We start from the raw sequence: 12,154 nt of genomic DNA, 5'->3' as shown, positions 1-12,154 counted from the left end.
CACATACGCATAGGCATAGACATAGGCAGGCATGCATGCTCTGCACTGCGTACCTACGCTACAACACAGAAAAACGAGGAAGGCGATGGAGCCAAGAGAGGACACGCAGGGCTGTGGCGCTCTCAGAAGAGCGACCGAGGGCTGAGAGCAAGAGAAGCCCCAGCGCTAGTCGGTGAGTTGGCAGCGCTCCTCATCGCCCTACCGCGCTGCACAGTATCACCCGGTTCCACAGCTCCAGTTGCTCGTAGCCGTGCCGCAAAGATGCGTCCGCATGTGTCCCTGCAGCTCTGAGAAGGGGGTGAGAAGAGAGAGAAGGCCAACACAGCGGCAGAGAACGCACAAACACTGAACGGGGAGGAGGCACCGCAGGTACTTCTCCCCTTCATCCCTGTCCGCGCTCCGCTCCCGCGCCAAGCAGTGAGCGTGAAAAGTAGGAGAGATCAGACGCGCATGCGCGTTCGCGAGGAGGGGGAGAAAAAGGAGAAAAGGAGGAGTAGCCAGAGCAGGAGTGCTCAGCAGCGAAACAGGCATACCCAGACGCCCTCCGTCTAAGGGATGCGCGAGAGCGAGAGGGAGGGAGAGAGAGAAAGAGACAGAGAGGGGTGGAGGCAAAGGGCTGCGCAAGCATGCCGAGAACAGGAAAAACGAACGCCCCTCCCGCGTATACAAGAGAAGACGCGGCAAGCGCTGCAGCGAAGCACGCCAAAACCGCAAAAAAAAAAACGAAAGAAAACGAACAACGGAGCGAGTTGGTGAGAGCTGCGACCGTGTCGTGCGTAGAGTGATCAAACCGAAGCAAACATCAGCACAAGCTGAGAGCAGGAAGGGAAAAGTGCGAAAATGGGAGGAGTGGGGAGAAGGTGTTTAGATAACGGCAACCACGTTCTTGATAAAGCCCATGATATGCCTCACACAGGCGCATGGCGATTCACAAGGAGACGTGGAGAAACGGAAAAAAAAAATACACCAAAGAAACATGCTTTGCGCGTCCGTTCTGGTGGAATGCGCAAAGACACATTTCGCTCCACATGCGCACGAAATCTCACCACCACTACTGCCGCATTCCTGGCAACTTCATCCGTTGAATGAGGTGGAGGATGGGGAGGCTCTGGGGGGGGGGGGTGGCTCCCGTGCACTGCTACCAAAAACTTTATGCAACTGCTACAATGGTGATGACGATCGGCGTCCGGGCGCTACGGCTAGCTCGGTAGAGGAGAGATCGGATTCGAGCTTCTGGCGTGCCCTCCACCAGCAGCGAGCGGATTCGGGCTTAGCTGTGACTTCTCGTTCTCGTGTGGCATAATGCCCTCCTCGCTCTCCGCCACAGAAACGACGCCATTGTCGGAGGGGGTCGTCCCCTCCCTGGGTCGTTGACCAAAGCTGATTAGTGGAAACGCCACGAGCGAATTGGCCACCGCTAGTTCTTCCGCAAACACGCGGTAATCCTCCAGGGTGTGAAGATAAAAGCCAAGAACCATGCACGGGTCAAATCTACGCGCACTCAGCTCGCCGCGAGCCCCTTCGAGGGTGCCGACGGTCCTGTCAGAGGTGTAGGCGTTTTGGATGTAGTGTGGATCCATGAAAAAGACGCTGCGGCCCTGATGACCAAACATGTACAAGGATGCTCGTTTGAGGCCTCCCGCGATGCCGCAGCACGCCTTCATGTCGAGAATCTTGAGCATCATGCGCTCATACTGGTCCGACATGGGTGCAATGCCCAAGACTACAGGGATAATAAGAATAACATGCTGGCCCTCCGAGAGCTTCGCCATCACCGCCGGCTCGTCAATGTTGCGGCTTTCGCAGCAAAATGTGAATGGCACATCCCCGCCTTGTGCGTGAAAAGCAATCAGAGCGGCTGCGATCGCCATGCCCGCCTCCGTGGGGGACAGCATACTGGCGTATTTGACACTATTCTTGTGAGCCTCATCCTCGGCCTTGTGGATCCCAAGTGGGGCGGACGGGACGTCCATGAACAACCTCGATATCCTCTCCTTCAGCTCAGCGTTGTCCGCCTCTGGCAGCACGTAGGCGCCTTGGCAGTGGTATCGCAGAAGGCAGGTGCCAACAAGCATTTGTGTGGTGCGCACAAGGCAGCCCCAGCGGGTGTCCGTTGTAGACCCGTTCGGCAAGGGAGGGAAGCAGTTGCGGTAGGAAAAGTAGAGGAGCTTTTTCGTTGCCGCCTTCACAAACTCCGTCGTCCCATCGCCGCTATGTGAGCCTGAGCCCACCACGACGACAGGCGTCGTATTTTTCATCTTGCGGTTCGGTGTTCGGAAGATCTTGCTGGGGTTGAGCCACCACTTGAAAAGGCTGCCTAAGTCGACGCATGGCGTCTTCTCTGCCATTTTGGCGTTCGTGCTCATTTGTATGCCGGCGTGCGTCTGCACTCGACGGAGGAGGAGGGATGGGGGACAGGGGTGACGCGGTGGTTTGGTGGCGTGGTGGATGAACTTCCTGGTAAAAAATTTGTAGCGACGAAATAAAGACACATGCACAGATCTCTGGGGTGCAGACGGTGCTGTGCATGGAAGTGGGGTTAGTTGACGGCTTGCCGCGAAAGGCCCTCGCAGGGACGCTGTGAACACCGAAAAAAGAATGAAAAAGAGGGCCTAGCCTTACCGCAATTTCCTGCAGTGCAGCATCTCAGATGGGAATAGGCGGTGAGGGGAAGGAAGGAAGGGGGGAGATACGAGGAGGTTGCACAGAAAGAGTGTGAGCAAGTGTATACAGATGAGCGCAGGCGTGTCAGAGGTCGGGGTTTCAGCAAGCTTCGGGAAGAGACGAAATTGACAGAACGAAAAGGACAGCTGAGCAGGCAGTGCAGACGATCACCGCATTCGCCGGATGTGTGAGCGCAATATGCGCGTACGCACGCGAACGAAACAACAGCCCGGCGAGCGGTGAGGCCGTCGCCCTCTTCAGGCAAAATACCAAGGCGAACGGTTAGCCAGCTCGCGGTGGGGCAACTTGACCGGAATCACACAAATGAACAAAAGGAAAGGAGGAGATGACGGTGGCAGAGCATGGCAGATGGGGAGAAGCGCGCGCACGCGCCAATGCCGAGGACATCGACACTGGAGGCCGCCAATGCTGCGGCGGCGCGGCGACAAGAATTTTTCCTTAACGCATTCACTCCGCCATAGAACACAAGTTCACATGACACTCTACCCGGCCTGTCACAGGCCCCACATCGCGTGATGCGGAGAAGCCGGAGACACGCGCGTTGCAGCTATGCTGCCGATGCAGGCAGCCGAGCACGGTCCCTGCCTCAAACGCCACCTGCCCACCCCCGCCCCGCAGGCCCCCACACCAGCGAACGGTGTGAACCAGGGGGTGAGACGTGCGCTCGAGTCACGCCGACGCCCTGCCCAGCCACATGGATAGCGCAGGCGCGTTCGCTGAACGCAGGTCTCTTCGGCGACGTGCCATCCAGGACCTGGCCGCGGGCATCGGCAGCGATGCATCGCCCCGGACTCCCTTCTGTCGTACGCGCTTAACCCTTGCCACCACCAGAGGTGGGCCGGCATTTGGCAAGGGTTAGCGGGGCTGCTAGTCATCCTACCGCACGGTGCGGGGATGTACTGGACCCTGAGATGCCACACACGAAGGGTTGTGTCCATCCGCCTGTCATCGGGGGAAGGCGGCAAGAGAGACAGCAGAAACGCGCGCTCGCGTATTTGCGGCACAGCGATCCACTGCGTGAGATCGGCACGTGGGGAGCGGGAAAGGAAGCGAAGGAGAAGCACACTGCGCGGCGACACGACTACAAAAACGTGTCAATGACGCGCAGCTTGTCTCCCCGGCGCACCCTGGCGGTATCTCTGCAGACACCATGCCCCGACCTGCCTAGGTGCGCCAGACACGCAGCCCCTCCCCTCCCCTTCCCCCAACTAGTTCCCGCAACAGACACAGAGATAGGCTGCAGAGGTTGCCGCATCCGCTCAGAGATCCAGCTGAGCCAGCGTCACGCCGCCTAGATGATCACCGAAGATGTAGCGCGTTCCAGCAAGCCGGTCAGCGCAGTTCACCGTCGCTAGCTGGCAGCCGGGCACCTCTCGATGCGCAAGAGCTGCCACCACCTCCGGCCCCTCCGCCTCCTCTTCCGCCTCCGCGCTGCTGCCCGCCATGAATGCACCGACGGCCCATCCCGTGACCTCCCCGCAAAGCGACACTGTCAGCAGCACCTCCGGCGACACCCAGTCCACGTAGCACAGCCCGTTGACGGCGTGGCCGGGAGACACCATGGCCTCGTCCAGCCCGCTCCGCTCAATCTCGTAGACAGAGTACATGCCGTCGGCCCGCCCCACGGCCACTTGCGCACCACAGATGGCGGTGCAGTTGACGAGCGGCGGGTTCACCATTGGCGCGTTGCCGCAGCTCGACGACTCATGCGCAATGGAGAACGCAACGCGCACGGAACCCGTGTCGTCGGCCCCGCTGTAGAGGGCACCTTCGCCGTCCATTCCAACAGCAAAGAGCAGCCGTGTAGCGGTGCCGTCTTCGCCAGGGGCAAGATCGACACAGTGCAACCCGCTACAATAGTTTGTTAGACATCCGAATCGGCTGCCTTTTGGCAAGGGGCAGCGCTCCTGCTGACCAAAGACGTACGCCTCGATGTAGGGAGGCCGGGTGCCGTCTGCAATGTCGTATGCAAACATGCCGCCATCCTCGTCCACAATCAGCGTCGTAGTAGAGTCCGGCGGTGGCTCGTCTCTCAAGAAGGCGACGCACTCCTTGTCGCTAGTAAACTCGGACACGCACGAAATGCACTTGCGCGTGTCAAACAGTTGGACAGTCTTGCCGCACAGTGCGACAGCAGCGTGCCGGTCGTGCAGGTAGCGCAGCTCAGAAGCCGCTGCGGTGGCAGCGCTGTTTGGATTGCGAAATTTCATGTAGTTCCTGCGTGGAATGCGCACGTCCCAGAGAGACAGGGTCCCGTGGCTTGAGAGGGTGGCAAATGATGTGGTGGAAGCCGAACTACACGCAATGGAGACCACCCCCGCCGCCTCCCGGCCGAGGAACTCCATGAAAGTCAAACAGAGAGACGCCCAAGAGAGCGGCGGCGTCGTGACCCTTCTGCTACGAGCGAATCTTGTGCGACTGTTTCGCGGACAGGGCGCGTGTGTGGCGTACACGCGAAGCACTGTGACAATGACGCGTGCCCACAGCATCAGCAAAACCACAGCGACGGCACACCGCAGAGGTTGCCACATGGCAAAAAAAAAGAAAGAAGAGGAGCGAGAAGACGAGTTGAAAGGCTGCGCCATGAACGACGGAGAGCTCGCTGATAATGTGGAAGCGGAGGCGTGTAAGAGAGACCCATGTTGCTGGAAGCGCTTGCGCGGGTAAAAGTGCGACATGGGAGCAACGCCCACGCATACACCAGCGCCTAAGCATGCCCTGCGCGACAGATCCCACTGCTGAAATGACTGGGTAATGCGCATGATGCACAGTCACGCAGGGGTGACATACTATACTGAAGCTGCGCAGGCGGCCGCGTGGGGATCGGCGACCAGCTGACGCTCGTGCCATGCAAGACTGCCCCCCCCCCCTATCCCTCGCATCGCCTTTGAGTGGCGCGGTGACACCGCACGGTAGGGCAGTTTTGCATTCTCGCATGTGTGTGCATGTGCGTTGTCCTCTGTTTCTTCGCCATCTGTTGTTGTTCACCTCGTAAATACGTCTCATTCCCCTTGGCGCCCACACCAACACGTACGAAGACCCACAGGCGCCAGTGTACACACAAGTAGACACAAACGCCGCGCACACCGAGGCAAAGGCGCACCGGACCATTCGCGCGCACGCTGTGGATGGGCAAGGCAGCTCGTTGAAAGCGATACTCCTTTATCTTTCTTTCTTTGGCGAGAAGGGAAGCGGAGGCGAGGAAAGGAGAGGGGAGGGGTCAGGGCTTCGAGGGGGTAGCTGCGTCGCCGGTGTCGCCGTCTGCGAAGGCGACGACACGCCATTTTACCGTAGCACATGCACACAAAGACAAGCTCCGACCAAGAACAAATGGAGACAGACGGGTATTCAAGCAAACACACGCACACACACACACACAAATACATGTATATATATATATATATATATATGCGCGCATGTGCATGTGTGAGCACAGATGCGACACGCATGAGGCAGAAGAAAGAAGACCGAAGAGAAGTGAGCACAGACGAAAAAGGGACGGAAAAGCGCACACGCACGCCGTCATGCATCGACGCCTGCAGAGACAGCGGCTAAACTGAAAGAGAAGCCCTCGAGGAAAGGCGGGCCGACCTGGAAGGCATGTCGACGGTGTGGAAACAGAGAAGACGCAGTGGAGACAGACAGGCGGCGAAGATGAAAAGACAGACGTTCACGGCGACCCTTGTCAGGGCTCAACGGGAACAAAAATAAGGTGGTGGTGGTGCCAGCGGCTGCAAACAGACCCCATGGACATCACGAATGATCACGCACAGCGACGAAGAGGATGGAGGTTGCGCTTGCGTGTCTGTGAAGATGCTGCGCCTGCCTTCACGGCAAACAAGTACATACAACGGGAAAAAAATACGGGAGAGGCGAAAACGAAACAAAGATGATCGAACGATGGTGTGGGCGTCCGAGCACAGGCGTATACAGGGACGTAGAGGCGTGTGTGGGTGCTGAGGTGGAATGGAGGAGAAGGTAGCAGGCGAAAAAACCAAAGCATGATGCGAGTCTCTACATCACTCCAGTGAAGCCCACACCTGAGTGTGTGGGAAATGCCCTCGCCGAGCGCCCTTAATCAGCCTCTCGACGGTGACGCTGGTCTCGTACAGGCACACCCAAGCACGCTAACGCATCCACATTCCGACCCACAGGCAAGCACGGGGCCTCCGCCTAGTAACAGCTACGTACAAGAAAGATGCGCCCTTCGCGTTCCTGCACACCTATCCTTGGTTGCCTGTCGCGCTGTTCGCACCCGTGCTCAGCCTCGACACAGGACAAGCTCACAGACGCACAAGCGTTGTCAAATCGCTGGCGCATGGCGCCTTGTCCAGCCTCCACGAGGCCGACAGAGGCACGTGACGCTGACTTCCAGAGCGCATGCACGCACAGAGAGAGAAACGAAACCCCACGAGACAAAGGCGGGCGGGTGGGGCGCAAAACACCACGAAAGAGGGACGAAAAGGTCCGGGGACTACGCGAGGGGAAGGGCGAGAGTGGAACAAGTCCGGCAGGCGATGAGAGAAGGCGGGCGGAAGCGCGGTGCAGGCAACATCCAGAGAGGGCACACAGCAACGTCTGCCAAGCGGTGGTGTGCGTGTGTGTGTGAGGGGGGAGGGGGCAGACAAGCGCAGAGAGCGTCAAAGCAAAAAAAAGGGAAGAGAAGAAAGGGGTCACGCGCACCCCTACGCAGGAGAGCGCGTGGCCGAGGAACAACACAAAAACAAACAGAGGATGGTGGGAGGCGGAACGGACGACGGAGATGGCAGTACACAGCGTGGAGAAAGGAGCTGAGAAAAGAGACTGAGAACGGAGGGAAGGCGAGCAGGTGAAAGAAGGGCCCGCGACTCCTTATGTGGAGCCGAAGAACAACTGTACATGGCAGTCTCACGCTGGATTGAAACTGCGAATCACGAGAGGTGGTGAAAGCACAGACACGAAGCCACCAAGAAAACAAGCACAACTATTCAAATGTGTGCACGGCAGAGCTGCCCGGGATGCAGCGAAGGATGGGAAGGTAAGGGCTGATGAAGCGAGGACGTGGACAGCGATGGCGAAGGAGAGTGAGACATGTGCATGCGGGGGGCCACTACAGCCGTTGCGCAAAGGTACGGATGGGGAAAAAAGTCACAGGAAGCATATAAAAAGGAAAACAACTGGCACTGCCATCCTTTTTTATGTAAGTCGCAAAAAAAAAAAAGCGGGCAACTCTACGAGCACACAACAAGGAAGGCAAAGAGTGGGAATGCACACGAGGACGAGTACATGCGCACGCACGCACGGGCAGGCATGTGCATTCGCGTGTACATTATTCACAGGAAGGCTCGGTCACTGTACATGGTAGTTGCTTGCTTGCCTGTGCGTCGCGCGTTTCAAACAAGGCAACTCGCAAATACTTGCCGTACATCTGAAATAGCAGCGCCCATGAAAGGCATCGCGCAGCTGGCCTCACCAACCGTCCCACGCGCCGTAAGAGAAAGAGAGAGAAGGCGCAGTCATGGTACGCCAGCGCAGCGGAGCCGATAACAGCCACAACAGCCAGCGCAAAAACAACAATGCACAAACCACAACCTGAGGAAAGGACAGCAGACATACACACTGAAACGCGGGAGAATAAGAGGCATCAGATCGTCGATGTTGGAGGAGAGGCCGGTAGTGGCAGCCACCGGCATGGCAAGAAGACCTCAAAGAAAACGGTCACGGTGGGGTACCATGCGCGTGCACAGCTCTCCGCTAGCACGTCCGACACTACTTGCCAGCTTCTGAGTGCACTCGTGCTGTCCACCTGTCTCCGGTGAGAGAAGCACAAGCAGCTCGGCATTGCGCTAAGGACTCTAGGCGAGGGGAAACGACGCTCTCCCTCTATTCATCTCCCCCGCACCGTCTCTCTCTCTCTCTCTCGCTCGTTCCCTTCGGATACGGCTACCTCACCGCCTGCGGCAATCGCACCCTCCTCCCTTTCTTCTAGCTCACCTTGAACAGCATCTTAGCGGCGGCGTTCGCGTCTCCGTTGTTGCGACGTAGTGCCGTCTTTGCATCCTGCTTCGTCGCACCGAGAGAGATGAGCTGCTGCACGTTGGGGTCCGTTGTGTTGAAGTTCTTGTGCTTGCGCGCGTTGTTCCTCATCTTCCGGCTGTCCACGCCATAAAGCAGGCGCGCCGCCGTGCGCTGCACGTCGCCGTTGTAGTGCGCCAGCACGAGGCGGCCGGTGGGCTCATCAAAGCCCATGCTGGCAAGGGTCTGCACTTTGGCGTCGAAGTCTTCCTGGTGGCGAGCCACCTCGGCGCGTTGGACGGCGCCAGCGGCGGCATGTTCGCTGTCCGTGCCGATGGCCTCGGCGAGGCGCTGGTACTTGACGCGCTGCCCCTGCTGCTCCGCCAGCTTCTTCGTGATCGCCACCACCTCCATCTCACTGGCGCCGAGGCTCTTCATATCCTCCGGCTGCAGCCTCGACAGCGCCGACACCGTCTTGATGTCCGCCGAGATAAAGTTGTTGATGACGCCACGGCGCACGTTCGCAGCCGCCATCACTTCCATGAATCCAGAGGCTGTCTGCTTGTCAAGGCGGTCAGCCTGGATGGCAAGGATGGCGCTGAGAGCCTCCTCGCGCGTGTCCGCCTCGACGGCAACGTCGAGCAGCGTGTCCGTGTCGAAGTCTGGGAACATGTTCGACGCCTCCTCCACCCACTGCAGTTTCTCCGCCGGCACACCATTGGCGGCGCCGGCGGCCTTGGCCTCCCGCGCCTCGCGCAGCTTGCGCGCTGCCTCCAGCCGCTTCTGCTCCTCGATACGCCTGCGCTCGCGGAGCTCGTCGATCCAGCGGCGCAGGTAGGGCTTGCAGCGGTGCAGCAGCTGCGCGCGGCGACGAAGCACCAGCCGCTCCAGCGCCGACCACACCTCAGCCCGGAGGAACACCTTCGTCTTGCCAACGGCGTAGTTGGGCTCCGCCCAGCTGTAGAGGCGCTGGTGTCGCTGCAGAAAGTCCTGGGACGCGTCGCTGTACCGCCCTTGCTTGAACAAGGAGGCGGTGGTGCGGGACATGACAAGGTAGAAGTACCTGCAAAACTGCTCCAGCGGACGGCGCACCGGGTAGCCCTGACGCTTGAGGGAGATGGTCTGCAGCACGCCAGCGGACTCAAGCTGCGAGCCGGCGAGAAGGTTTTCGAGGAACGAGGGGCTTGCCTCCATATTTGGCTTGATGCAGCGAATGAACCGTGTCTCGGTGGACTCCAGCTCGGAGCGCAGGTCCGTGAGCTGGCGCTGGAAGCGGATGGCAACGGTCTGCTTGCGGCGTGCCTCGCTCTTCTCCGTCGAGAGAAGGGTCCGAATGAACTCGTCGGTGGACTCACTCACGCACTCATACATGTCTTCCTTGAGTGCGTCCGTGTTCTTCTCCAACCAGTCCGCCGTGTTGTAGTTGACGAAGGCAGCGTAGTGGTTCACGCCGAACTGGTTCGGGATCGTGCTCTTCGGCTTCACAAAGTACGGGTTCCTGCCAGCCCACTCCTCCCAAAGGTTCGTGGTGAAGCGGTCTGTGTTGCCGCCCTTGAAGTTGCACTCCTCATCCAGCATCGAGAAGATGCCGACGCGCTTCGCATCGAGCATGTTGACGCACTCGGAGTTGTCTGGGAACTCGATATTCGGGGTCTGGATACCCTCGCGGCGGCACTCCTCTTCGTCGTTGATGAACGTGTACTTGTTGTAGTGGTTTTGCAGCGACTCGTTCGCGTAATTGATGCAGATCTGCTCGAAGCTGTTGCGCGTGAAGTTTTCAAAGCCGAAAATATCGAGCAGGCCGACGTACTTGCAGTCGCTGCAGTCCACCCGGGGCTGAATGGCGGCGTTCACAAACTCGACCAGCCGGTCGAACATGCCAACGTAAAGTCCCTTGCAGAAGGCGTTGCGCAGGCCCTCTGCCTCCGTCTTGGAGGCGAGGATCGTGACAAGCGACGTCTTGCTCCTCACGAGAAAGCACTCGCGCACCTTGGCCTCATCCAGGCAGAGCAGCGCGCAGGCCGTCGCGAGCGGTGTCCCGTTTGCGATCTGCGCCTTGTCGTTGTTGTCGGGCTCGAACTCGACCTCCATCAGGTGCAGGATGGCCGCCAGCACGCGCAACATGCAGTTCTGCGTCTCCAGCGGCACACCGATCATGGAAAGCGCGCGGCGCACCATCTGAAACTCGTGCGCGTCGTCGAGCGGCTTGCCATCCACGCCGCGGCGGATGAAGGTGTTACCGCCGTTCAGGCACTTGTAGTCCTGGGCAGTCTTGAGCCCGCCAAGCTGCTGCTTCTCTGTCGGCGACAGGCCCGCCAGCATCTCGTAGAAGATGTGGTAGTTGCGCTCGCCAGGAGACTGCATGATGATGCGGCTCCTCTCCAGCAAGTAGGTGACGGTCTGGCCCCCCACCATGACGCCAGATACAGGATCAAAGTAGAGCTTGATGTACTTGCCGAAGCGCGAAGAGTTGTCGTTGCGCACGGTGCGGGCGTTGCCGAACGACTCCATGACGGGGTTGCTCCAGGTTAGGTTCTCGTCGATCTTGTCCGCGATGCTGCGCTGCGAGGTGTTCTTGCTGTGCATGTAGCTGAGTTGGCCCAGGTACGCGATGAGCATCTTGGCGTTCTCGGTTTTTCCGGAACCGGACTCGCCGGAGATGACGATGGACTGGTTGCCCTGACCCTGAACGAAGACCGCGTTGAAGGCCTTGTGCGCCACCTGCCAGATGTGCGGGGGCAGCATGCGGGGGTCAGGCAGGGCCAGATACTCTTTACGCTCCTCTTCGCTGTTGAAGGGCATGAGGCGAAATGGGTTGACGGAGAGCACCATCTCCCCCATGAGCGAGTACTGCTTGTGCAGCTTCTCAAAACGGTCCTTGACGCAGTGCAAGAGAGTGGCCACGTGCAGATCGCTCACGTGGAAGAGGTCCGCGTCCTCGATATCGTAGCTCTCCGACATGTAGCCGTGCACATTATCGGCCGCCACTTTCACGGCACTCTGCGAGGCATTGTCCTCTACCGTCACCTTGGCGCCATCGACCTCCTTCACGGTGCCACGCAGCCACCCGCTCTTGGTGTCGAAGTAGTACACCTCCTGATTCACAGACACGCGCTCCGGCATAGCTCCTGTTGTATGCGCCTGCTTCGCTTGTGGTTCGTGGGAGCCTCGGTCTGACTCCGTCTGTGGCTGTGCCCCAGCTGGTCGCGGTGTTGTCTAGGGGAGGGGGGGAGGAGAAGGTGGGAATGGGCGCAGAGGTGTTCGCCAGGGGTGATAGGGGGACGCCGAGAGGCGATCCGTGAATGTCAAACGACACGGCGCACACACGACGATGTGCGCGAGACAGAGAGAGACAGAGACTGTTGAGGTGCCGGCGGCAAGCAATGAAGCCTGGGAAAGGGCACCGAGAAACAAGGCGAAGGACAGCAAGCGAAGACGGTGTGTTGCTGGGGCGTGCAGCGACGAGGGCGAGCGG

At 59.2% G+C, this 12,154-nt stretch overlaps 3 protein-coding genes across 3 annotated transcripts; all 3 read right to left on the bottom strand.

The window, feature by feature from the left end:
* Window positions 1–1,199: 1,199 nt before the first annotated feature.
* LDBPK_324040 (AUT2/APG4/ATG4 cysteine peptidase, putative) lies at window positions 1,200–2,366 on the bottom strand (the record flags this gene model as incomplete). The annotated part of the gene is made up of 1 exon (XM_003863767.1): window positions 1,200–2,366. One exon carries the CDS (start codon window positions 2,364–2,366, stop codon window positions 1,200–1,202), a length of 1,167 nt encoding a protein of 388 aa, XP_003863815.1.
* Window positions 2,367–3,944: 1,578 nt separating this feature from the next.
* Window positions 3,945–5,030, bottom strand: LDBPK_324030 (hypothetical protein, conserved; the record flags this gene model as incomplete). The annotated part of the gene is made up of 1 exon (XM_003863766.1): window positions 3,945–5,030. The coding sequence occupies one exon, from the start codon at window positions 5,028–5,030 to the stop codon at window positions 3,945–3,947; it is 1,086 nt and encodes a 361-aa protein (XP_003863814.1).
* Window positions 5,031–8,649: 3,619 nt separating this feature from the next.
* Window positions 8,650–11,802, bottom strand: LDBPK_324020 (myosin XXI; the record flags this gene model as incomplete). Its single annotated transcript, XM_003863765.1, has 1 exon — window positions 8,650–11,802. One exon carries the CDS (start codon window positions 11,800–11,802, stop codon window positions 8,650–8,652), a length of 3,153 nt encoding a protein of 1,050 aa, XP_003863813.1.
* Window positions 11,803–12,154: the final 352 nt, after the last annotated feature.

This window comes from Leishmania donovani, chromosome 32 (genome assembly GCF_000227135.1).
Source record: "Leishmania donovani BPK282A1 complete genome, chromosome 32".
Classification (NCBI taxonomy): domain Eukaryota; phylum Euglenozoa; class Kinetoplastea; order Trypanosomatida; family Trypanosomatidae; genus Leishmania; species Leishmania donovani.
The sequence above is the reverse complement of the archived record's forward strand: the minus strand, read 5'-3'. Positions and strand labels throughout refer to the sequence as shown.